Source organism: Paroedura picta, chromosome 3 (assembly GCF_049243985.1).
Source record: "Paroedura picta isolate Pp20150507F chromosome 3, Ppicta_v3.0, whole genome shotgun sequence".
Lineage (NCBI taxonomy): Eukaryota > Metazoa > Chordata > Lepidosauria > Squamata > Gekkonidae > Paroedura > Paroedura picta.
Window position 1 is genome coordinate 139,498,422 of NC_135371.1, and position 27,439 is coordinate 139,525,860.

The 27,439-nt window shown below is 44.4% G+C and overlaps 1 protein-coding gene across 1 annotated transcript; it reads right to left on the bottom strand.

The window, feature by feature from the left end:
• Positions 1-328: 328 nt before the first annotated feature.
• GPR142 (G protein-coupled receptor 142) lies at positions 329-7,176 on the bottom strand. The gene is made up of 3 exons (XM_077328277.1): positions 7,064-7,176; positions 5,738-5,884; positions 329-1,185 (listed from the first exon to the last, which is right to left on the bottom strand). The coding sequence occupies exons 2-3, from the start codon at positions 5,862-5,864 to the stop codon at positions 329-331; spliced, it is 984 nt and encodes a 327-aa protein (XP_077184392.1). The 5' UTR covers positions 5,865-5,884; positions 7,064-7,176.
• Positions 7,177-27,439: the final 20,263 nt, after the last annotated feature.

Consider the following 27,439-nt stretch of genomic DNA (forward strand, 5'->3'; position numbering starts at 1 on the left):
CTACTTCTCTGGATTTTGGGGGGAGCAGGGAACAGAGACCTACTGTGGGATCAGAGGATGCAGATGACAAGTTCTTTGTCGCCTCATTTGGTGGAGTGTTTCCTGCATGTTCCTTCTAGATTTATGAACTCACAATGCAATAGGTGCACATATACATTCATAGATATGCATGCCCATCAAACCCTACACCGATGTTACCCACTGTCCCCATTTCTAGACTATACGAATATTTCCAAGGGAACCATGTTCAAGGGAACCAGTGGCTTGTTGAACTGTGGGATGTTTCAGCATAGTAACAGTAACAGCTGGACTGCTGTAGGCAGTCTTCCTATAGTGAAGTATGATGCAAGATTCCCAGTGGTTTCATGGCTGGATCAGAGGGACCATTCTTCCCCAGGGATTTGGTACACGGGAGCCTATAGGAGACCAACACCTCCCATACAGTATGCCGGAAGGTCTTGCTGACAAAACAGTAGAGGAAAAAGTTGAGGGAGGTGTTGAGCATGGCTCCCATGTTGGCTACATCAATGGCTAGGTGTACTCGCCAGTCCTGATTGACTGAAGTCACATAGAGGTGGTAGATCATAACAATTGTTCGTGGAGCCCAGAGGACAATGAAGACCGTTGTAATGGCCAACAGAATTGTCGTAGTTTTGCTGAGCCGTCGGTTGGGTCTTCCCGAGTGCTTGAGCTTGTAGATAGTCACAGAATTTATCACCAGGAAAATGCCACAGGGAATGAAGTAGATAATGAAGCAATGAAGCCACTTGAGGAATTTGTCTATGGGAGTGGGTGCATCATGCCAGACATCTAGCCACCAGTAGAAAGGGATTCCTGTGGCCAATGATATGGCAAACACTGCACCTATTATCTTCTGGGTGCGCTCAGGGTAGGAGATAGCCCTGTAATGCAGCGGGTGACAAAGTGCCACGTACCGATCTATAGTCAGCAGTACGGTCACCCAGATGGAGGCATGGTTGACAGTGAACTGCAGCACATTGATGGTGTGGGCAAAGGCCCCTGGAGCACCACGAGTCAAGATGGCAGCCTGCACTATAAAGCCCACGAAGACAATGAAGACCTGAGTTAGGATGTCAGAAGCCGAAAGAGCCAAGAGGTACCAGTAGGAGGATTTCTGGGTCCGAGTAGCCAGGCGGGATAGTGCAACAGCGGTCAAAATGTTAACTGCAACAAGGAAGAGAGGAGAGCGAAGGGATGAAGAGTCAGTATAGATGAGATGAGCTAGTGGAAAAACCACATCAGATACAGGACATGAATAAAACAAGAAATATCTTCTATTTTTGTTCTTAAAATCACCAACTTACTTTCACCTCTAAATAATGAACAGATGTAAAATTCTCCCACCCTGGTGGACATGACAACATCTCCTTGAACCATTTAAAATATCTGCTGGCACACATGAAGTATCTGAGTAAGTACACTAGTATTGCCAAGTTGCTGGGACCAGTAGTATCCTAAATTTTGGAACTTACATCAGATCAGCATGTAGTAAGACTCAAATATCCAGGGAAGGTATATGCTGGCTGAGGATTCTGCTAAATAACAACACTGCAGGACCGGAACCAGCTATACCTGATTAAATAAGTTTTTTCACCCCCCCCCCCGGAATATTGTACAAAAATATATATTTACGTGTGTGTGTCTGTCTATTTACCTCTGATGAAGATCAAAACGGTTCGGGTACTGGTCCTAACAACCTGGCAATATTGGTGTCCTCACCCAGATATTTCAGGTATGCCAACAGATATTTTAAATGGTTTTATATATGTGAACTCCAAAAACATGTTTCTATTTCTATAGTTGTTTACATCCCCAACCCTTTTGGTTCTCGCCTGTTTTTCAGGTTGGGTTTTTTGTTTCCCTTTATGGTACCTGTTATTGGTTTATCATGGTCGGTAATGTCTGCTCTGATTAGTCGCAGTTCTCCAGGGCCTCAAGTCTTTCTTACCCCCCACTACTCAGTGGAGATACCAGGTACTGTGGCCATCTGCATACAAAGCAAGCTGAATACGAAACTGTATTACTGAGTATCTGAGGACAGGAAGCATTGATGCTTGATTGTATTAATAAGGGATATTGGATTCAGGTGTGAACCTTCTCCCTACCCTTTGTGCAGCTCTGATCCAAGTTCAGCTTCCTTCCAAGAACCACTTGCCAATCTCTCCACCCCCACCCAGACTCATTATCAGACTGTGTTGCCTACCAAACTGTCCTGCCAGTTTGAGGTCATGGCTCCCTCTAGTGCTGGAAATGACATCTAGACAAATGCCATTCTAATTACCTTTCCTTTCCCCCGTCAATCTCTTCTATTTCATACTTTGCCGTATGTAAGGATTTCCTCCTAGCACTGCAGTAAACATTTCTAATTGATGCAGCTGTTCACAGGAAAAAAGGGAACAATGTTTTTGCTCATGCCTTCACAAAGCATCCCATATTTTAGGATAATTAAGTGACAAGAGAGACCCCAACCTGAATTTAGAAATTCAGAAGTATGGGCATCAATCTATAGCTATTGTTCTGGGCATCCCTATTTTGTACAGCATAAGAAAGTAAAAAGAAAGTAAGAAAGCATAAGAAAATAAAAAGAGGAGCCTCTTGTGGCACAGAGTGGTAAGGCAGCAGTCATGCAGTCTGAAAGCTCTGCCCATGAGGCTGGGAGTTCGATCCCAGCAGCCGGCTCAAGGTTGACTCAGCTTTCCATCCTTCCGAGGTCGGTAAAATGAGTACACAGCTTGCTGGGGGGGGGGGTAAACGGTAATGACTGGGGAAGGCACTGGCAAACCACCCCGTATTGAGTCTGCCATGAAAACGCTAGAGGGCGTCACCCCAAGGGTCAGTCATGACTTGGTGCTTGCACAGGGGATACCTTTACCTTTAAGAAAGTAAAATGCTACAAGTACCCTAAATTATGGCTTGTTTTGTTGGAAAAAGGCAATAGAGAAAAGAAGATCCTGAAGTTGGCAGCAGGAAGCCAATTAGATAGTGAAGTCAGCATCTTCTCTTCTGTTAAGTATCATTCCTTGCCTGTCTACAGATTGTCATTCTTAGGGCACTTTCCTCTTTCTTCTCAGAGGTTCTTCACCTCAGTTTCCTCTCTCTTAGTTAGAGATGTAGTTACGAACCTATCTCGGCCTATCCACTTTCCTGTCAAGTAGATTTGTTCCTAAATTACCCTTGCTGCTTTAATTACTCTGTCAACACATTTGTGATATGATACCTCATGATTTCTGTGGAATATCTCACTCCATTGATCACAAAAAATGTCATTACACAAGTGTATTTATGTTCCACTTCTAAATTTTAAGATAGTTCATTTGTGGCAATTTTCCAGTTCCCACTTGCCTATGTAATACATGAATGTTGCTAACAGGCAATATTTCTTTGAATGGCAAATTATAAAAATGTGGGATGTAGTGATGACCACAGACACAGATGGCTTTCGGAGGGAATTAAACAGATTCATGAAGGATAGGTTTATCAGTGGTTATTAGCCATGATGACTAAAGGGAACCCCCATATTCACAGGCAATAAACCTCTGAATACCAAAGCCAGATGCCACATCAAGGGAAGGCCTTGGCCTCTATGCCCTACTGTTGGACCTCAGAGGAACTGATTGGTCACCGTGAGGTAGCAAGCTGGACAAGCCGGATCGCAGATCTGATCCATCATGTTTTTATGGCTCTTATGTTCTTAATGCTGGAATATGCAATATCTGCACCATGCATAATTGAGCACCAGAGGAGAGGTATATTTAGCACAAATAGGATAGGAACTTCCTGATGATTTCCAAATTATTTCCTCAAATGTCCTGATTGATCCAACAGGAGATTTCCTGCCACCTTGCCTCCAGAATAGTTGTTGAACAACAGAAGCATGATAGCTAATGCTATGGAGTCCACCCAACAAAGCAGCCACTGATCTCTGTCACATGGAGATGAGCTGTAGACCCAGGGCACCCCTAGAGAAGCTGTTCTATACAACTTTGTATAGAAAGAGTAGAGAGAGAGAATTAGTCCCAAAAATCTGTCTGTTCTGTTCACTGAGAGCCAGTTTGGTGTAGTCATTAGGAGTGCGGACTTCTAATCTGGCATGCCGGGTTCGATTCTGCGCTCCCCTACATGCAGCCAGCTGGGTGACCTTGGGCTTGCCACGGCACTGATAAAACTGTTCTGACCGAGCAGTGATATCAGGGCTCTCTCAGCCTCACCCACCTCGCAAGGTGTCTGTTGAGGGGAGAGGAAAGGGAAGGCGACTGTAAACCGCTTTGAGCCTCCTTCAGGTAGAGAAAAGCGGCATATAAGAACCAACTCTTCTTCTTCTAAGCTCGTAGGGAACAAAGGGCTCTACCACTGACTTACAGTCCATCCGAAGCAATGTTGCACAGCTTTTTGCAAATTAAGCAGCTGTGAAATGCTTCTAATTTATCATTCAAAAGAGAAATCGCTCCCAAGCCACAATTAATTTAGAAGCTCTCACCTGGGGAACAAGCCTTGTAAACATGTATGGCGTTGTTTCCATTCTACTTGCCTGTTTTCCTCTTAACAGTTGGCACACAAAAACTGACCTCTGAGCTTTTAGTCCTTCTGAAGCAGACCAAGCTCTTCAGGATTCTTACACTTCTTATCTGCTGGCAAATCATTCAGATTGAGAGCATTTCTAAGCCTTCTCCCATCCAAATCTAGTCTTTCTGCCACCCTCCCTGATTTTGGGAAATTCATAGTGCTGATGTCCCCTGGCCTTTGTTTTTTTCTTCAGCCATGACCTCTTCCCTCATTTGAGTATCATTCAGGGCCATTCCGCAAAACCGCCAATGTAGCTAAATCTGACTCCTATTGAAAAGTGCTGCAGTTAATAGTGGCAGGTCTTGGTAACGCACACAGCCATTTTTCTCGGAAAAAAGGCTCTCCCACTAGTGCTGTTTTCGTAACGCACAATTTTCTGGTCTCGCCGGAATCGCAACAAAGGAGGCGATATTTTTCCACGCTTCCTCCCGCACCTGACTGTCAATCAAACAGAACAGCCAATGAACTGTTATGTTTGTGCTTCCCTTTAAAAACTGCTTTTTAAAAAACCCAAAAACAGCTGTAGCAATGCATATTTGTTCATTCAATGTCTCAGAAAGACCTTTTTCGCTGGTGTAGGAGCTTGTGCTTAATCGTTTACATGCTCTTAAAGTTAAAAAAGAATCCCTCCTCCCCGGGTGAAATTTCTGGCTGAAATTACGGGCAGTGTCGAATAGGGGGCTGTATTGTGCTCAGAAACTTTACAGACAATTGCTTGTGGAGGGATTTCAGCCGAAGAAGCATCGCTTATTCAGGGTTTTTTTGCCTGTTTAAGGGGGGGGGAAATGGCAATCGCGACGCCGGAAGCTCGGGTGAGAGAGCTTAAGGAGGGACATTCTTGCTACCGCTATATTGAGAACGCACATGTCTTTTTCGGATGTGTTGCAGGTTGTTCTCAAAAGTCAAGCAGTTTTTTAAGGGGGAATCCACTTTTGTGGATTTTGTGGAATCCACTTTTGTGGATTCCCCGAAAAGCGCTACAATGAAGCAATTTTTGCGGGAGTGTTGCAGGAGTGCCGCATTTTGTGTACGATGTCGTGTATAATGTTTAAAAAATAGTGTTACACAATGGTAAGACTTCAGTAACATTAACGCTGTGCGGAATGGACCTCAATAGTCTCTCTGACAGTCTTAGGGAAATAGTTCTTCTTACCTGGCAGTCCCAGACCCAACAGGATGCAATAGTAGATGACGAGGCCATTGCCAGCAACACAAATTGATCTTTCTTCCCCACCTTGGTCTTTGGTCTTGCTGGTCCATGCCAGATCGGTCGTATTCATCCTGTCTTAGAATCTGCCAGCTGGGGTGGGGTTGGGGTGGAATTAAGAATATCTTTCAGAACTAATCACTATCCAGAATAATACATTTCCCTCACAAATTCTTGATCATTTAGTTGTTTCCTTTCTTTGTAAAGGAATCAGAAATTGTGCTATGAAAATAAGAATCAGTGTGGTATTTCTTGTAGCAGCTTCAAGGACCTGTTGATGCACCATGTCAGCAGGTTTTTCCTTTTGGGACCGCTACAGTGCAATCCTAAACCAGTTTTTATTCTTTTAATTCTACCTAGGATTACATTGCTAGACATGTAAGGCTAGGGATGGAACCATGCCACACCATCTCCAGATCATGTGTAGGGAGCCATCTCAGGAGTGTTAATGCCTGGAAAGAAGTTTGCTCGACAATGTAGGAATAAGCAAAGTGATGTGCGCTACGACATAGGTACCTGCAAATGTCCCTCTGTTTCATACATGTGAGCAGACAACCAGATACAATATTCACTCAGGGCTCCACTTATTTAATTAATTTGTTCATTCATTCATTCATTAGTTTGTTTGTTTGATTGATTTTTACACTGCCCTGGCAGGCTGGCTCAAGGCAGTGTACAAAGTAAAGGATAAAATACTATAAGTAAACAAATAAAAAATGGATTTAAAATTATTTAAAAATAGATAGCAAATAGATTAATATTCAAGATTAAAATCAGCAGCAACAGTTTCTCCACAGAATGTATTTTATAATTATCCCCCAAAATCAGACTAGTCTAGGAGTTTACAGATAAACAGTGAATGGGATGGGATGGGTGGGTCATAGACAGTAGCTGAGTAGCTGTTAATTGTGGCCCCAACCAAAGGCCTTGGACATAAAGGCAGGTGATATTTGGGAATGGAAGAATAGTGTAAGGCAAAATATACATGTGTCTTTTCCCAAATAAGCCCACCTTGAATAGGAGATCACTGACTCCAGGGAGAGATCATGCCTACCCCCTCACTTTTATAATGAAACCCAATTACTTGTTTCACTCTTTCCTCATAAGCTCAAAGTCTTCTGGGACACATGGAATCAGTTACTGTGATACTCATGCCTTTGGTTTACCACATGGCATGTGTCTCAGCATCTGTCTGCAGAGAACTTCATACTCAGTCCTGTTCTCTCGCTAGATATTCAGTGTCCTAAAAGATAGATCAGGGTCCAATCTTACCTTGATGACTCTTCTGTGGGAATGGCTTCCCTGTCTAGTCACTTGCACTATTCTTGCAGATTCTCCCTCATCAGATGGCTAAACAGGGCATTTCCTCCTCTCCTGCACACCAGACGTATAGCACTGAAAAACAGCCCTTAGTGAGAATAAGAGAGAAGAAAAAGAGGGTGGCTGAGTGAGATCATTGGCTTGAGGGAGGAGCAGCAGGTGAGTGCTTGATGCAGATAGAACAGCAGTCAGGAGGGGGAGCAAGCCGGAGTACTCAGCACAGATGATGGACTGGCCATGGGACATCATTACCAGTCATACATCCAAAGTTCTGTTAAATATCCCCCCCCTCTCTCTCACACACACACAATCTTTCTTTCTTTCTTTCTTTCTTTCTTTCTTTCTTTCTTTCTTTCTTTCTTTCTTTCTTTCTTTCTTTCTTTCTTTCTTTCTTTCTTTCTTTCTTTCTTTCTTTCTTTCTTCCTTTCTTCCTTTCTTCCTTTCTTCCTTCCTTCCTCCCTTCCTCCCTCCCTTCCTTCTCTTCCTTCCTTCCTTCCTTGTTTGGTCACAGGTGACTATTCAAGGCAAGAGATGTTCAGAGGTGGTTTGCCATTGGGTTGAGAGCCTCGCTGACCAAGTTGATTCGGCCACAAGGGTCACAAGTTGGCTTTCTTTGTCCCAGGCAACTTTTCCCTCCTCTGTGGAGCACACAGCCACCACCAGTTCATGTAGTGGTGGGGCAATGCACACGTTGCCACAGGCAGCAATGTAAGGGGGGGGGGAATTGTGTGTTCTAAACATGGAAGAAATAGCCCCATAACACAGATGCCCAGCAAGGGGCGAGAGGTCTCCCATGTGAAATCCTGCTTTATGACCATCAACTCCCAACAAAATAGAAATACGTAAATGTGGCTAGGTGGATGCTGCCACTCGCTCCCACTATAAGTGTGTGACCTTAAACTATAACATGTCTATACATTCATTTTATTTACCCTAAAATGTATTAATGTTCACTTTGTGTAACACTGTACTTTTAAATTCGTTTTTTGGTTTGCCATTTCACGTGTGCACATGTGCCTACACTTTGCTGCACATACAGCACCATTTAAAAAAAAAATTCCATGGCTGGGAACTGGGGAGAGGAAGATGGGTGCAAAGGTGGGACAATGCTGCTGAGACTGTTGTGCATTTCCCCTTCCATATGGGCTTACCCCTGGCTGCTCACTAAATGCTCACTGATTGGATGTGTGGTTGAAGGTGGCAAATTGAGTTTTCGCAATTTCCCTCATCGTGAGTTAAATCTGGCCAAAACTTGAACCCACTCCTGGACAGCCTCAGGATCCAGGCGATGTCATGTGGAGGGGGCTCTAAAAGCCACCAGCATCCAGAGGCAGTCCAGAGGCAGATTCCTCGTGCAGAAACAGTCAATAGATAAAATTCAGAAAAGATAAACAAATTTTAAATTTGGGTGTTGTTGATTTTCCAGGCTCTGTGGCTGGTGACAACGACCAGTTGACTCTGGCTGTGAAAGTCTTCACCAGTTTTATTAAATTTTAAATTGGATTTGGTGGAGGAAGGTATACTAAACAGCTTTGATGATCCATCTGGCAGTAAGATGTTATTTTCCAGAAAAGCATCAACTATCTCATTTGGGCTTTAGATGCAGGATTTCCTTAATTCTCCAAACCTCAGGGAAGCAAACCCTTCAGCCTGGTGCAGTGGTTAAGAGTGGTGGCCTCTAATCTGGAGAACCAAGTTTGATTCCCCACTCCTCCACATGCAGCCAGAAGGGTAACCTTGGGTAAGTCACAATTCCCTTAGAGCTCTCTCAGCCCCACCTACTTCATAAGGTGTCTATTGTGGGCGGAGGGAGGGAAGGCAATTGTAAACCACTTCAGGACTCCTTTGGGTCCATTGAACAGTGGAGTACAAAAATCCACTTCTTCTTCTCCCTTCCCCCCAGTTATGCCTCCAATCCAGCTCTGGGTTGGGAAACACCTGGAAATTTTAAGGGTGGAGCCTGGTGAGGGCAGAACTTGGAGAGGAGATGGATTTTGGCAGGGTTTAATTGTTGTGTATGAGGACAGTCTGCTCAAGAGCTGCAGTATGCAAATGAAGGATTCTAATGTGACCAATGAGTGACTTGTATTAGGTCTCTGCTATAGACCAACCAGATGGCCATTAAGCACCAATCATGTTTCTTGGTGGGCCAGCTCAAATGTATATAAGTCCCAGTGTTTGCTGTCTGGTGTTCTGGTTGGTATTAATGTTGAAAAAAGAGCTGTTGGGTTTGAAAAATCTGGTCTTGCCGAGCCCACAGACGTAATGATAATGTCATATAGTCTACCCTACAAGGGTGTCATTTTTTCCAGAAGAACAGATCTTGGTCTAGAGATCAACTAAAATTGTGGGAGATCCCCAGATGCAACCTGGACATTGGAAGACCTAATAACGGCACAGATAGCTCCTAATCTTGGCTCACTTCTCACAAATGAAACAGGAGCAGGTACTGCTGTATGACTTTTAAGTGAGACACATACAGCCACCCTGGTCAGCATGTTAATTCTGTGAAAATGAGATCTCTGTTTTACAGAACAGAAGAAGCATAAGGCTTGAAGACCACAGCTGGGAAGTAGCGTGAACATTTGGAGAAACAGTCTATTCAGCCCTAGTATTTGGGGACAACTGGCACAATACTAAGGCCCTGGGCAAATGAATGAACCTGCCTTATGCTGGAATATGCAAGATCTATAGTGTGCATTGTTCAAAAGGATATGAATAATATCCTACAGGGAGCACTGCACAGTTAGCTTAATGTTTTGTCATCATTCCTGATGTTTTGTCAAATAATCTCCTCCTGTGTCCTGACTGGCTCTTTGGAAATGCCCTGCTCCTTTGAGCACACTTTCTCCTTTCTTGCCTGCAGAACCAACAAACCGAATGAAGAAGAAGAAGAAGAGTTGGTTCTTATATGGCGCTTTTCCCTACCCGAAGGAGGTTCAAAGCGGCTTACAGTCGCCTTCCCATTCCTCTCCCCACAACAGACACCCTGTGAGGTGGGTGAGGCTGAGAGAGCCCTGATATTACTGCTCGGTCAGAACAGTTTTATCAGTGCCGTGGCGAGCCCAAGGTCACCCAGCTGGCTGCATGTAGGGGAGCGCAGAATCGAACCCAGCATGCCAGATTAGAAGTCCGCACTCCTAACCACTACACCAAACTGGCTCTCAGTTAACAGAACAGACAGATTTTTGGGACTAATTCTCTCTCTCTCTACTCTTTCTATACAAAGTTGTATAGAACAGCTTCTCTAGGGGTGCCCTGGGTCTACAGCTCATCTCCATGTGACAGAGATCAGTGGCTGCTTTGTTGGGTGGACTCCATAGCATTAGACCAGGGGTAGTCAACCTGAGGTCCCCCAGATGTTCATGGACTACAATTCCTATGAGCCCCTGCCAGCATTTCCTAGCAGGGGCTCATGGGAATTGTAGTCCATGAACATCTGGAGGACCACAGGTTGACTACCCCTGCTCTAGACCATTGTACACCCAGTTATTATTATTTATTAAATTTCTATGCCACCCTCCCAATATGCTGTAGTGGATGCTGTATATCCTACTAAGGTTTGCATGTTTCTGGCAGATTAAAATCTGTAAATTAAGCTCCTTTGAGGCAAGTGATCTAATATTATTAACTCTCAGTTCTAAAGGTAAAGGTATCCCCTGTGCAAGCACCGGGTCATGTCTAACCCTTGGGGTGACGCCCACCAGTGTTTTCATGACAGACTCAATACGGGGTGGTTTGCCAGTGCCTTCCCCAGTCATTACCGTTTACCCCCCAGCAAGCTGGGTACTCATTTTACCGACCTCGGAAGGATGGAAGGCTGAGTCAACCTTGAGCCGGCTGCTGGGATCGAACTCCCAGCCTCATGAGCAGAGCTTTCAGACTGCATGTCTGCTGTCTTAGCACTCCGCACCACAAGAGGCTCTTTCTAGGAATATACTTCCCTTTATTTTACCCTATCTCTCTCCCAAACCTTTGCCTAATCCTAGGTTAAGCAACAGAGAGTCTTGTGTAGCCAGTTGCAGTCTCCTAAATAAACTTTAAAGCCTTTTACTCTGGACTTCGAATTTGTCTTCATGTGGGAAATGCCATGGAAGCTGACAGGATGTCTCTGAATTGTTGCTACATAATAGTTCGGAGAAGGCTGTGATAGTTCTTCTCCTGCTGATTCCCTGATCGATATTCTACATCCTAGAGGCTCTTTATTTTAAACAATAGATCCCAGTTCATCAGTGGAGTCAGTCATTCTTAAAAGTTAAGTGTCCTGCATGTTTCAGCTGGGGGACTTTCCCCAAGCCATTTCCCCCTTGCTCCCAACCCCTGCAGATGAGAGGTGGAGAGGGTAGCAATCAGAGTTGGCTGCATATAAGCAGTCTTTTCAAAAAGATGGCAAGTGCAGAGAGGGTTCCTATAGAAAACAGCATGACAGAGTTCAGGGGGGAGGTGACCCAGTCTGAAAGCAGCTCCGCTGAGCATAGCTCTGGGGTTGTCTAGCCATGGCGAGCCGTTTCTCTTGCAGTTCTCAGGATGCAACCCATGGGAGGCACCCATGACTAGACAGCGTGCACTAATTCTCCAAAGCCAAACGCTATTTCTCTCCTCTTTTCCTTCTCCTCCCCCCTCCCCTTCTGCAGCTGTGTGCACTCTCTCAGCAAGCTGTTGTTTTCCACGCTGGTGGCTAAATGAGCCATCAGCAGATGGACCGTCAAGCAATTAACCTACAAATGGCTGACAGTGCCGGGCACCATCACCACTAGTGATACGAGAATCCATATTTGCTCGGTTTGGGGTGCTCACTTAGCAGCAGATAGTGGTGTGTACAAGGCTGCAGCATAACGATCCCCTGTGTCTAAAAAGGTCAAAGAGCAAGCTTGCCTTTTCTCTGCGTGCACCTTTTCTCCATTTGTACTTTCCTGTTCTTAGCTCAGAACTCTCGCCTTGTTTACAGAGGATAAAAACCCTCTCTCCCACTCTATTCTCTGTACCTTGTGGGGTGGGGGTAAGGGGAGTGCCTTTTCATGGCCAATAATACAGTGTCTTGGCCCAAAGTAATGGAAAGGAGCAACCTTGCTGTCAGGAGACTGACCTTGCTGCAGATGTGTCGCTTTCTTGAAGAAGGAGCACTTCAGTGCTAAAGTGTGTATTGTGAGTACTTCCAATGGCTGAGTGGTACAAAGAAAGAACTCTAAAGAATTAAACACATTTTAAGATAAAGTGCTGCTTGCAGGAATGGGCTGTTAAAATGCCACTCTTCCCTGGTGGTGTCATACACACTGTCAAGAGGGTGTTTTGATGATTCCATTTATACCAGCTAGAAAAACAGTTGCATTTGGCATAACAAACTCTTGTTGGGGGAAATGTGACATCCCTATGAAAGTAATGGAAAGCTCTCTGGATCCCCTGTTACAAATAGGGAAAATTCAACAACTGTGTTTTTTTTCTTCCTCGGACAATGGAACAGGGATCATAACAATACAAGTGTAAGGAGAAAGTAAATTAGTAGCAAATTAGTAAACAGCATCACTATGTCCCAAATATGCAGTATGTTCATTCATTGCTAGAAAAGCAAATTAGTCCTTTGGGTTCAGTTGTCATTCACAAAAACATTGGGGGAACAAAGCTGTTAAGGTTAATGATTAATGGTAGACACTTTCCAAATTGTGAAAAGAAGTAATTAAAATAAGTCAATAACGCATAGTGCAGGGGGTTGGACTAGATGACCCAGGAGGTCCCTTTCAACTTTATGATTCTATAAGGCAGTTTACAGGATAATAAACTCAGCACAGCTTGTCACTTGTAGGGATTCCTCCATGCTTGGTTGGAGATGGATGGAGCTAGCAACAAGTTTCTTTTAATTACTTCTTTTCAACAACTGAAATTGTCTGAGAAAGCAGGCATGCACACAAAAGCTCATGCCTTGAATAAATCTTTGTTGATCTTAAAGGTGCCAATGGAATCATATTTCATTGTGCTACTTCAGACCAACACAATTATCCACTTGAAACTGTGGTTTTTGCAACATGAGGGAAACCCTGAATGGATAGGCCCTCAGGAATTTCGTAGTGTCGTCATCATTATCTGGGATATTTACTGCGTTGGCCCAAGAGGCAGATTGTGAGCCCTATTTGGTTTAAGGCTCAGGCGACTCAAGGGATGCAAGTCAGGTACAAGTTAAATGTAGAACAACTCAACCTGCCCTTGGTTCTGTGACTATTAGTTTAATAAAGTAAGTCAGGGATAAGCGACTTGGTAGTCCACAGGCTCTATTGAGGGTTGCAAACTCAAGGTTTGGAAATTCCTGGAGATCTGGGAGTAGGCCCTGGAAAAGGAAGGGTTTGGGGACGAAAGGGACCTCAGTGGGGTACAGTGACATAGAATCTACTCTCCAAAGCATTTTCTTCAAGGGAAGTCTGTAGCCAAGAAAAGAGTTGTGATGACAGATCTCCAGACTGCATGCAGAGGTTGGCAATCCTAGCTCCATCTAGCCTTTGTTCCTTTGCACAGGATTTTGCCCCCCTTCATCAGTCATCAGTCATCAGGGTTTAACAGTTACGATCTTTCTGTCTCAAGGATGGGGTCAAAACTCTGACTGATGTTTCTCCATATGTCCTACTTGCTGTTTTATGATGTAACATTTCCTGTCTCTGCCATGCAGTCTGTTTAGTCACTTGCTTGCTATGTAGGCCCCCATGGCCCTTTAGAGTAGCGATCCACAACCTGTGGGCTGCGGACCACATGTGGTCCTTCGACTAACTGGAGGTGGGCCGCGAAGGACACCTTCTCCCCCCCCGGCTCTTTACTTCACCCCCCCCCGGCCCTTTACAACACACTTCGGGTGTCATTGTCTCCCATCACTCCCAGATGGGACTATCTCGTTGCAGAGAAACAAGCTCAGGGTTCCCATTGATTTGTCATTGTCATGAGTTAAAATTTCCATGAAAATAAAATGTTCCTTATGTTCATTGTCGTGGCGTGTCTGTATCTTATTTTGAAGGGATGTTTAAACATTACCATAGCGATCAGAGAGCGTTAGGGCAGTGGTTGAGAGTAGAGGAGTAAACTATCCCCCCCACCGGGCCTCAGTAAAATTGTCAAGCGTTGAGTGGTCCCTGGTGATAAAAAGGTTGGGGACCACTGCTGTAGAGGATTCGTTTTCAATCTTTCAATCTTTCTACCATGAAGGAGCCCCTGTAATGTTTTTTCAGCCTTCAAGGAGACTCAGAAGTTATGTCAGCTGGCCACGCCTCCTTGCCACACCCCCCTGGGGTGAGTAGGAGCTTTTGCCATGTAGCCAGCCCCCAGGAAGGCCATAGTACAAGTATGCATCCTAGCGGCCATTGTTTTCCTGGGTGCAACGGGCTTTGCCTCTAGTATGTACATATGCTTGTGTAAATTTGCATGTTTAGCAAAGGATATGCTTTTGAAAGAGTCATTATAACCTGAAGGGCTGTTGTAAAACCAGACTGGGACAGTAAAAGGGGAAAGAGAGAATCTTTGGGAGAGCTACTGAGGAAAACAGCTGATCTAGATGTCTGGGAAGACTTCCGCAATTGTTCCCTGCCCTCCTTCAAGTGACAATCTTTCAGATATTTAAAAAGAGCAATCATGTCCCCTCTCAACCTCCTATTCTTCAGGCTGAACATTCCCAAGTTCCTCAGCCTTTCTTCATAGGGCTTCGGCCCCAGGCCCCAGATCATTCTCGCTGCTCTCCTCTGCTCCCTCTCAATTTTGGCCATGTCCTCGATGTGTGGCCTAACCAGGGCTATGACATCTAGCAATTTCAATTTGATGCCTCTGTTGATACAGTCCAAGACTGCATTTGCCTTCTTTAATATCACATCACACTTCCTGCTCACATTTAGCTTACAGTCCACGAGTATCTTGTTCACATACTCTGCTACCCAGAAGTTTGTCTCCCATCCAGTATGCTTACTTCTCATTTTTGCTACCCAAATGCAGAACTCTGCACTTCTCCTTAATGAATTGTGTCTTGTTCTCATTGGTCCACTTTTACAGCATGTAGAGATCTTGTGGATCTTCTGAGGTGTTTGCTACTCCTCCCATTTTGGTGTCATCTGCAAATTTAATGGTAGTCCCACTCATCCAGATCATTGAGGAAAAGGTTGAAAATGACTGGTCAGGTGGGCGGTGGGGGGGGGGAAGGATTTTTCCATCCCTGCCTCTCCCCTGATCCTTCAGAAGCCCTCCACCTTCTCCAGTCCTCCATGGACAAAAAAAAACAGTCTTGTGTGCTGTAGCATTGTAACGTAATAACCTTATTTTTAAAAAAAACACCTAGGGGGGCAGGGGGGAGGTGAGGGAATGTGGAACCAAGGTACCCTATTTGGGAGGAAAGAGACACAGATCATATTGAAGAGGGGAGCTCTAGGGCACCTGCCCCATGGGCACCTGTCCCAAGGATGGAGGGGAGGAAAGGGGGAGGGGAGCCGAAACACTCAAAATGACAGGTGCTGTGAAAAAGGCAAATGCACACATTTCTGCACTGCACTGAAACAGACCCCATTAGACCCTGCTTCAAGAAGCGAAAACCACATTTCTGGGGATTCCTTTGCAAGTGAGGGGGCAATTTGGGTTTGCGCCTGAAAAGGCGAATTTCAGTGCGGAAACAGACAAAATACCCTTTAAAAATGCAAATCCAAATGATGCTCCTTATGCAGAAACAGTCTCGGTCTTGCCAGAGACAATTTGTAACCCAAATGAACCAGTGGCATATAACTGGGCTGTATGACAGTTTGAGGGTCTGGATGGGCAAGCTATGACTATGGCCACTAGACGGCACTCTTATTCTAGAAACTAATTGCATAAATTGTACCATATGAATGAGGTACAAAAACAGAGTAGTAATTCAAGACTGATAACTCTACCCTCACGTATAAGGATGAAGTTAGAACTTTAGCAGATAAATATTGTCAAGCAGATAAATATTGTCTACCAATACATAGCTACATGCTCTTGCCATGATTGTTGTGACCCGATTTTGTACTCCTTTGCTTTTAGTATCTGTCTTGCCTAGCAGTGGCTGGGATGGGTCAACTCAGGTTCAGAAGGTGGGGAGTGCAGGGTTTGTATTTTCCACCTCTGCCATTCTGGGTCAGAATGGTGATAGGTGGCGCTAAGGCAGGCCTCTTCACAGGTGGGGGGAAAGCCGCAGCCATCCCCACCCCCTTCCCTTATCCCCTCTAGTCTTCCTCAAGGCCTTGTCCCCAGAACCCCTCTGAGTTCCCTGCCTCTCATGGCTGTAACCTGAGGCCAGACTCTATCTGACTGACTGTGTGCAGGAAAATTAGATGCCCTCAACTAATTGCACTGACACCTGTCCCTGAAAAAAAACCCAAAACCTTGTTATGACATCTCCCCATGCTAATTCCCTGTCCCCCTAACCTAACAAGACTTCCCTGGAGATTTTGCTCCTCTCTTTCTTCTGTTGGGCTAGAGATACCTAACACTGAATCCTGGCTATGTTTAAATGACCCTAGCTAACCTTGAGCTGAAAACAATCAACCTTTGTAGAAAGTTAGCTTTCAAAGAATGAACTATGAAATTTGACTACAAACTCTACTGTAGAAGGGACAGTGAAATGCAGAACCCCCCTCTGCCCCTAAGAATCCAAGAAACTAGTGGGCTTGATAAGTACTCTCTGAAAAGCTGGCTTTCAATGGAGAAGGCACAGCCTGGTTTTTAACTGTTTAATTGTAATGTAGAAGTTGCCTTTTCTCTTATAATTGCCTTTTCTCTTATAATTGCCTTTTCTCTTATAACAGTCTAATTAGGAAAAGAATTGAAATCCTATATTATAGTATTAGTAAGACTTTAAATTTCCCAAAATAGTCCCTCTTCTGTTTAAAGCCTATTTAGTTAGGAAAACTTAACAGGGCAAATTTCTGTCCCACACACTAAACCACCAACACTCAGGTAACCTAGCCCACAAAACACAGGCAGGAACACAAACCTACACAGCCTCTGAGATTACACACAATGTGCAGGAAAAACACCAGGTCCTGCACATTCTTACAAAGCCACTACTTCTATCTAGAAGGGGAGAAAAAGTAGAAACAATAATAATGCACCCCCCCATACACAACAGCAATAGAGCCACGTACCACAACAAAACACCCAACAGCAACAGATCCCCAAAAGCAGAATAAATAGGTAGCAGCCCCCCAAAAAAGATCAAAAGGAAAAAGAAGGAAAGAACTCAGAAAATCCTCCCCAAAACATCCTCACTCTGTCTGCAGAAGCCCAAAGAGTAATTGAAAGGTAGAAAAGTGAATTTTAAAATGAGAAGAAAAGAGAGAAATGAAGAGAGGGAAAAGGTTCCAAAGGAGAGTTTCTCGGGCCAACCTTTGGAAGTCTTGTCCAGTGACAATGATCCTCCAAGGTCCAGCACAGCAGCAGCCAGCCAATATACCCTGCAGCAACTCAGAGAGGGATGGAAGCAGCAATGGAGTCAGATAGGACCCCCTCTCTGGCTATGCACAGAAGATTTTCAGTTAGGGAAAACCTTCTGTGATTGGCTAAGAGCTGTTTTCCCCAAAACATGATAATCTTTTAAATGTTTTGAGAGAATTAAAAATTAACTCCCACCCAATTGGAGAAACCCTTCCGGGGCCACTGAAAAACCCGAGGGTTTCATTAAACCTTTGCTAAGGAAGTCTGGTTTAATATATTAATTTTATGATCTCTGAGAAAGGCCTGTGACAACAGATTTTACTTTAGTTAATCGATCATATTAATTGCTAAGTAACCTTGTTTGAACTTTGACTCTATTCAGGGGCAAACTAATCAACTCACAGGCTCACAGCCAATCAGATTTGGTGAAATCTAGTTCAAAGATGTTGCTGTAACTAAATATTGGTATTTGATTCATGAATCAGAAAAATCCTGATATTTAATATAAGTATTAATTATGTAAATTTTTATTCATTAGTCGTTTTGGTGGATCTAATGAGAGAAGAAAGGCAGGGCATAAATTATGTAAATGAATGTATAAATACATAAAGTGGGATTAATTTGTATTATGTTTTGTATATATACATTTGTTACATGTGGGGGCTAGATTAGGCATTCTTAATTAATCAACTAGCACACTGATTTACTCCTAATTAATCAACATAAGCACTGATTTACTCCTAGAGGTACCAACTTCCAAGTAGAGCCTGGAGTTCTACCAGAATTATAACTGATCTCCAAATTACAGGAATCTTTTCCCTTTCCAATCCCACCCTCTACCTCCAAATCTCCTGGCATTTTTTGTAGTCCTATTTACTTTTAATTGAGCTCTGCAAGGGTATTAATATGCTTATTAGCTTCAGCAGGATCTGAATGAGGTAGTATTAGAAAATTGTCATCAAGTCTAAGATAACTGTTAGATACTTGCTTCTATGTTCCTTAGACCCTCGTGGATTAGGACCCTGTCTCAACATTGAAACGTACATTGAAAAAGTTATGTCTCCTGATCACAGTTTAACCATCTTGTGGAAAGAAAATTGGTAAAGGACAGAACAAATTGACATTAGTTTCTCTTTGGCCTGCCTCATAGATGACATGATGCTTTATGATACAGTATATGTAGGGCATTTTAGAAATTCATCTGTAGTATGTATCTCTTATATGAAGTTTAAATTATGTTCACAATTTATGCATGAAATGTAATTTCAACTACATTTCAACTGCCTAGTCCAGCCTTTCTCAATGCTTTTACCATTGAGACCCCCGAAACATTCGTCAGGCTTTGAGAAACCCCAGGAGTGGCACAATTGTGCTGAATATGGTTGGGGAGTATAGCTGTGTACACACCCACCTGGGGACCCTCCCCTTCCCACCCCCTCCAGGCTCATCATTGGCCATTTGGAGGTGTGTGGATCAACATGACCATATATGGTCATATCACCCGATAAATGTTTAACAAATGTAAAAGATATATAAAAAATGAGCTCCCACCTATTTGGGAAACCCTACCAGGGCCGTCAAGAAACTTCAGGGTTTCATTAAACCCTGGTTGAGAATCCTGACCTAGTCTGTGAAGACAAAATAAATTCTTACTTTGCACTTAATTCATTACTGAGAAGACACCTTTTTGCCATCTTGTTACAGCTGATTTATGGGAACCCTGTGGAGTTTTCAAGGTAAGAAACATTCAGAGGTGGTTTACCATTACTTACATCTATGTCAAGACCCTGGTATTCCTTGGTGGCCTCCCATCAGAATACTAACCAGGGCCAGCTCTGTTTACCAGATTGGGCTATCCTAGTCAGGGTGGACATAGTTACCCTTTTGCAAAAAACTCCTTCTTTAGGGGAACTGGAAAACAATGTGTTTTTATTTTCACTACCCGGGGAACTATTTTTTCTCTATGGACAGAGTTGGATTTATGCATAAGATAAGCAAGCTACAGTTTAGGGGCTCAGGTTTTGAGGGGCCTTTAAATATATATATCTCAATTTTTGGTAATGTTGTGGGCCCCCTTAAACAATGTAATCTAGGGCCTTTGCATGTCTTAATCTAGATCAGTATGTGGATTTATATAATCAATACCTTCACTATCTCTGTCAGATCATGTATCTAGTGTGCTCCGTGTGTCACAATAGATTGTCCCTCAACTCCATGAAATCTACTCCCCCTGCCCCTGGTCATTAGCCATTTGTGCTAATGATACGCAGAGCGTATTCAGTCTATGGTTCTTTTCAACTAGGAAGAAATCACATCGCTTAATCAGCAAAGCCAGTCGTGTGCTTTAGACTTCTAGGGATGCTCACAGTGTCTGGCAGAGCAACTCCCAACTCCACCAAGCAGCTCTACAGCTTTTCCTCGAGGCTACAGGTTTTGGATGAAACAGTGGTGTTAGGAGGAACATATTTGAGAATGGCTGGATGTTACTACGGTTTCAGGAAACTTGGAACAGATTTACTCCTCATTAGCATTATTGGCTTTGTTTATTCTGGCCCGTTGCTTCTTGCTTGCTGAAGAGCGGTACAGAATGTAAAAGGAGTCTCCGATGCATGATATTGCACCGAAGCCTCCTGCAGACAAGATTAAGTACAGTATTCCATTTCCAGCATGTTCCAAGGAAATATATCTTTGTCTCTAAAAACCTTTCTCTTTGCCCTTAGAAAGCCTTATTTCTCTTTTCAGTTATATAGAAAGCTGTTATCTGTGCTGAAGGAAATGCTCTCTGCATATGCTCAGACACCATCCTTTGTTGCTATGACCCCTCATTTTCCTTCACTAAGCCACAGGACAATATTTTCCAGGACTGAGTCACTGAAGGCCTTTGCTTGAATTAAAATCCTATGCCCAAAATAACCACAATGAAAAAGATGAGAGAGAAGAGATTTTTTGGAGTGGGGACAGACGGACAGATCTGAAATTTAGAGGCAGAAGAACAGACAGCTCTGGGCCTCTTTGTCTCTGCCATTTGGGAAGGATTGCAGAAGAGCTAGCTGCCATAATAAATGTCTCTATAAACTAACATCTGGAAGCTCTTTGCCCCTAAATCCTCCACAGAGGCCTTGAAATAGCTGCTCTCTACCCTCCCCAATCAGGAATTAAATCTACATATGGGAATTTTCTGCCCTATTTATAATGCAACTGAATTTCTCCTGAGAGACAACTGCATTAACACCTCTGCACCAATTCCAGGCTGCAGGTCCCAGTGCTGGTGTCTATTATGTGGGCTCTGGGTCAGCTTTTGCAAATAAAATCCTAAGCAGATAATGGCACCGATTTGGGGGGAGGGGGGGGAGAAGCAGGGGTGTGTCCACTGCCTATCCCTATTTTTGTTTAGAAGTGACCAGACAGGACCTGGACCGCATTTGCTTTCTTTAGTCCGGAAATCAATTGTAATTCTAAGGGAAATCTAGCCCCCACCCTCAGTTGGTAACCTTAGTGGCTTGAAGGGCAAGGTGATTTCTGGCGATTCTCACATCCTGTTTCAGATCATGGTCCCCCAGAAGCAAAATTTTGTGGTGTATTTGGGACTGAGTGGCAGGGGGAGACAACAAATCATAGACTCATAGAGTTGGAAGAGGGCATACAGGGGCCATACAGACTCAACACAGGATCATAAGTATGTGTCCAGATGCTGTTTAAAGACTTCAAGTGAGGGGGAGCTCACCACCTCCTTAGGCAGCTGATTCCACTGCTGAACTACTCTGACTGTGAAATTTCTCCCCCCCCCCTCCTTTGGGCAGTGAAAAAGCAGGGTATAAAAACAATTCTTCTTCCTCTTTTTCATCATCATCATCTAGATCAATGATAAAACTGTTGAAAACTACTGGATGCAGTACAGAGCCCTGTGGCACCCCCACTGTTCACCTCTCTCCAATCCTGATGAAAGAGCATTGAGAATTACTCTTTGGGTGTGGTTTTCTAACTTTCAATGTGGTTTTCTAACTTTCCTGTTCTGCACAGGAAGATCCAGCTGTTAGAACACATCCAATGTGTGTAGAATGAACCTAGTTTTCTATTCACCTAATCATCTGAAAATCTGTCTGCAGTCCTCCAGATTACCCATCAGATTACATGTCATGGGGAACCTTTCAAAAGCCTTGCTGAAATCCCAGTAAACAACATCCACTGAGTTTCCAGAATCAAGTAAGTTCGTCTTTCAGCTGAAGAAGGAAACCAGGTTGGTCTGGCAAAACCTGTTGGAAATAAATCTGTAGTGTATTGATGGAAATGGTCGTGTAAGAGTTAACTGTGTGGGGAGGGTTTCCTCACATGGTAAAGTTTGGGCAGGAACATCAGCTATATTAGGACAGAGTTGGGTTTCACTTTTGCCCATTGCACATGTACTGTTCTGAGTTGTTCAATAAAGTAGATTGTTGTTGAACTTCAGAGTGGCCTTGACATGTAGCACAGGTGATGAGGATGGGATGGTGACCCAGGGGCATCTAGAGGAGTTTGATCCGAGTGATCCAAGCTGATGGGAGAACTATGCAGCAAGGTTCAGATTCTACTCTACCGCCAATGGGATCATGGACTCCGACAAGAAGTGAGCAGTTTTCTTGAGTGTGTGTGGAGCAAGAGATTTCAATCTAAAGTTTTACCAGAGAGTATTTGGCAATCTCTGTAGAAGCATGATATCACCTTCCCCAGAAACGACACCATGCTGCCATGGGAATTGCCATGGGAATTGCTAGAGGTAATTTATTAGTAGCTTCCCTGGCTTGGCTGTACTTCGCATGCTGTCATATGAAAGTGATATGAAAGTTGTGGTAGAAATATCGAAGGACTGTAGGGTTTTGGCTGTCCTGGAAAATGTCATGTCCAGATTCCCTTCCCGCAACCATGCTGCTTTTGGTAAAGTTGCCATTGGTATGCCCTCTCACTCTCAAAGTTACAAAGAGGCCTCTATTCCATACGTATGTGCCATCCCTGCCCCAGGCTCAAGCAGATTGTGTGTGACCTTCATCCATGCAGCATCCAGTTGGGTCACTGCTGGGGGAACAGTAGCCTGTTCTCATTTATCGAGTAGCTGTCCGGCTGACAGGATTTATGTGGGCATCTGCTTTGTTATTAAGCAGGCAAGTGAAGTGTAAACTGTCTCCTCCCTCTTATGTACTAGCATTTCAAGTCTGACTTTGCTACTAGATTGGCACCCTTTCCCCCAAGTTCAGCCATGGCTGTTCCTTCTGGAGCCATTTTAACAAACAGCTGGAAGAACTCTTGACTAGCAAAATGTTTCCCACGTACATATACATAGCTGTGTGTGAGTTTTGTTCTCCAGACCATGATAGTTTTGTCTGCTTAGGTTGTCAAAGCAATTCAGACTATTTACACCCTGTGATAACTTGGTGGGGATAGTGGGGTCTTTAAGTAGCAGTTCTGCATGTTTGTGTATGCTCCATATGGCCCTGACCTGGATAGCTCGGTCTAGCAGGAGTGGCCAAACTGTGGCTCTCCAGGTGTCCATGGACTACAATTCCCATGAGCCCATGCCAGCTGCTGTCCATGGACATCTGGAGAGCCACACTTTGGCCACCCCAGGATAGCCTAATTGTGGAACTTAAACAGAGTTAGCCCTAGTTCCTTGGCCCTAGATGATCTGGGGCCAAGGGACCAAGCCCTATGAAGATAGGTTGAGGGACTTGGGAATGTTCAGCCTGGAGAAAAGGAGGTTGAGAGGGGACATGATAGCCCTCTTTAAGTATTTGAAAGGTTGTCACTTGGAGGAGGGCAGGATGCTGTTTCTGCTGGCTGCAGAGGAGAGGACACGCAGTAATGGGTTTAAACTTCAAGTACAACGATATAGGCTAGATAACAGGAAAAAGTTTTTCACAGTCAGAGTAGTTCAGCAGTGGAATAGGCTGCCTAAGGAGGTGGTGAGCTCCCCCCCACTGGAAGTCTTCAAGCAAAGGTTGGATACACACTTTTCTTGGATGCTTTAGGATGCTTAGGGCTAATCCTGCGTTGAGCAGGGGGTTGGACTAGATGGCCTGTATGGACTCTTCCAACTCTATGATTCTATGATTCTATGATTCTAGTCAGTACCTAGTGGATGGGAGATCACCAAGGAGTACCAGGGTGGCTACACAGAGGCAGGCAACTGCAAACTTCCTCCAAACATCTTTTGCTTTGAAAATTTCTGAACGGTCCTCAAAGGTTGTTCCACTTGCAGTGTGTTACAGTAATCCTATTTGGATGTGAGTAGAGCATGGGTAACTAAGAGCTCATTTTTCAGAAGAGGAAATTTCTGTCTCCATTGGGCCTGGTGGGTCTTGGAACCTCAGGTGGGATTGTAGAGTTAATTGAATTCAACTGAAACACATGCTTGTAAAAATAGCCTATGTTTGCAATACGAAAGAAAAATACTTTTGATATCATACTATGTACTCTCAATGAGAAACACTTTGTAACCTTGTAGAATAGAGCAGTGGTCGTCAACTCCCGGTCCGTGGGCCGATGACGGGCCGCAAAGGCCTTGCCACTGGGCCACGGCTGGGGAGAGGGAGGCGCCTCACTCCCTCCCCCGTAGTGCGGTGCTTGCCGGGCCTTCGCTCAAGGCCCAGCGAGCGCTGCGCTGTGTGGAGGGAGGCGTGGCTTCCGGCATGCCGGCAGGCGCAAACGCGCTTGTGCGGAGCTCTGTGCAGGCGCGTTTGCATCTATCGGCGGGCGCAGATGTGCATGCGCGACCATTTCACGCATGTGTGTTTACACAGAACTGTCACACATGCACATTTACACCCCTGGTGGGCGCAAACGTGCACGCGCAAAGGTTCTGCGCATGCACGTTTGCACAGAGCTGCCACGCATGCGCAGCGCCGCCGGGCTGCCCTCTCCCTTCCACCCCTCCTAGCGGTCCCCAGCCTTAAAAAGTTTGGGGGCCACTGGAATAGAGGATTCATAGACTCTGTTAGAATGTCAGAACCTTGGGAAAAGGGGCCTCTTTGTTTTAGACAGGAGGAATGCATAATCAAGGGTAGTCAAACTGCGGCCCTCCAGATGTCCATGGACTACAATCGCCATGAGCCCCTGCCAGTGAATGGAATTGTAGTCCATGGACATCTGGAGAGCCACATTTTGATTACCCCTGCATAAGATAATTGCCTCAGTTACATGTGAGTAACCTTGAGAGGTGTGAAAGAACAGCCTCTTGGAGTAAGATAGAAGAGAAAGGTGATATTATATTCATGCTCTAGCTTTTGTCTGCAACTAATTTGAAATGTATAACTATGAAGAGCCCTCCCTTCTCCTGGGGACAGGGCTTTTTTTAAAGCATACTTCCAGGAGCAACGAATAGGTGTTAAATCATTCAGGCAAAGCCAAAAAAATCCCCCCCCCCAGTTTAAACACAAAGCTCTCTAAAGTCCCACCCCCCAGAAATCGATCTCAAGATTAATTTTTAAAAGATTCAAGGCTCATGATTCCAAAAGGGTTGGCATTAAAAAAAGCACTATGCACCTATGATTAGAAGTTTTACTTAAAAAAAAAAAATAGCTGGCACCGCGAGCCCATTAAATATATTGAAATGCTTACCTTAATAGTTGTTATATTCCGTCCCCCTCATATAACGTCGCCAACATCCAGCATCTCGGTAGTAGCCAGGTGGTTACATCCTCCGTGTTAAAGCATTAATTGAGGAATCGCATAAAGTGGATTCCCCAACCTAAGTGCGGCTGCCTCGTCCCATCCTCGCACCTGCCTCCCTCTCCCTTGTTCCCAGGGATGGGAATGTTTTTTTAAAAAATGGCTAACTTCCTGGAACAACAAATAAGCGGACAAGCATGCAGATGATGCCAGAGATAATTTCCCCCCAAAAGTTGTAACACAAAGCATGCCTCTTTAAAGCCCCCCCCCAATCAGGAAAGGGATTAATTTTTTAAAGTATCAAGACTCGTGATTCCATAAGGGTGGTGTTCAAAAAGCACTATGCATCTATGATTAGAGGCATAGGTGTTTAAACGGAGAACTTTGACTTTTTTAAAGAAAAAAATTAGCAGGCATTGCGGGACCTTTAAGACGAGGCTTAAGAAGAGTAGCGTGTAAAGCGCGCTGCTCTCTTCCACCATTTACAGAAGCGTGAAAAAGCAGCAGACTAGAGCGAGGCAGCAAAAGGGTGAGGAGGGACTGGGAAGCGTGATAATGATTATCGCTACGCCATTCAGCTGGCATAATGCTATTTTTGCCGATGTGTGGAAATGCCCTAGGAAAAGTTCAAGACAGTAGGAAAAGAGAAAGACCTGACATGAGATGGATTGTCTCAGGGCCGTTCCGCGTTCGTCCAAAATAGTACAATGGTTACTAATTGAAATCGCTACAGTTTTGCTGTTATGCACAACGTCGTTGACAATCTGCAACACTCCTGAAACTGATTCGCAAAAAGCGCTTCGTTGTAGCGCTTTCAGGGAAATCCCAAAAAGTGGATTCACCCTCCGGAAAGTGCTACACTCCTGCAACCAATCTGCAACACTAGCGGGAAAGTTCTGTGCATTACCATTGTTGCAGTTTCTGCAAAGTCCCTCCCCCTGGCTCTCTCCTCTGATCTTCCGGCGAAGCGATCGCCATTTTTTTTTCTCCGAGCGAGCGGAGATCAACACACCGGCAAGCCTTCGTTTACCCAGTGAGGCTTCCCTGGCTGCAGCCCCTCTGTTTAAAGTCACCAAGCACAAGCATCGCAGAGGCCCGTTTGCTGGTTTATTTTCACTTTATTTTTCACACTGTTTTCAGCCGAAAATCGCGCCCGTGAGGGGGGGGGTTCACTCGGGGGGAGCGTGGCAATGATGAAACGGCAGCTCAAACATCACCTGCTTGCTGGATGGGTCTCTCCGTTGCAACGAATCAACGCATATTCGTTGCAACGGGTGTGTGTGTGTGTGTGTGTGTGTTTTTTAAACCTTCCTTAAAGGGAAAGGGGCTGTTTGGGAGCATGATAACGGCCGCCCATTGGCTGCTTGACGGCCAGGGGCAGGACACAGCTCACCAATAGCGCTTCCTTTCTAGCGATTTTTGCCGAGACCGGAACCCTGTGGGAAACGATAGAAACGCAACTGGATTCCACTACAAAGGCAGGTATGCAGAACGACAAATTCCACTATTTAAAATGGCGATTTTTCGTTCAGCAAACAATTTGCTACATGGATCCCGGTGCGGAATGGCCCTCAGTCAAGGAAGCCACCATGCCCTTCAGTCTGTAAGGCCAGAGCAATAGTATATTTTGGAGAACATTGATTCAGTCAGCCATAACCCAGAAATGACTTGACAGTACGTAAAGCACAGAGGTGAGTAAAAATGCAGTGATTGCAATTTTCTTTATCTCATTCTAAAATGATCTCTCTATATTAATGGAGGAAGAGACAGGTAAAATAATCTTAAAGTTACTAAATTTCAGGATCATTCCTGAAATTTCAGGATCTTACATGTTTTTGTCAGAAGGTCCTAAATAGCTTTCCCCTTCTGTTTCATATAGTCAAGAGCAAAATCTGTTTCTCCTCCCACACAAGGGGATCTTGTCCCTAAACAAAAGAATTCTTTATTTTATCCACATCAGGTCCCCATGCCTTTCTCTACCTGGTGGAAAATTCTCCTTCTTATCACCAAAAGATACCAAAGAAGGGCATGACCTATCGTCTGAGCTACAGGAAAAAAGCTCTTCTGTTTTGTTGGCTACTCACCCTCAACATATCAGTTTCAGTTCTTATAGTCAGGCAGACTCCCATCGAAAAGTTCATTGGAGAAACTTGCTTTTTTAGGGTTGGTTTGCTAATAATGCTGTGAGAGAGATTTGCTTTTACTTTGCAATCTGTATTCCACCTCGCCCACCCCCATTTTTTGGCTGGTTGCATAATTCCTGGAGAGTTGCAAAAGGGT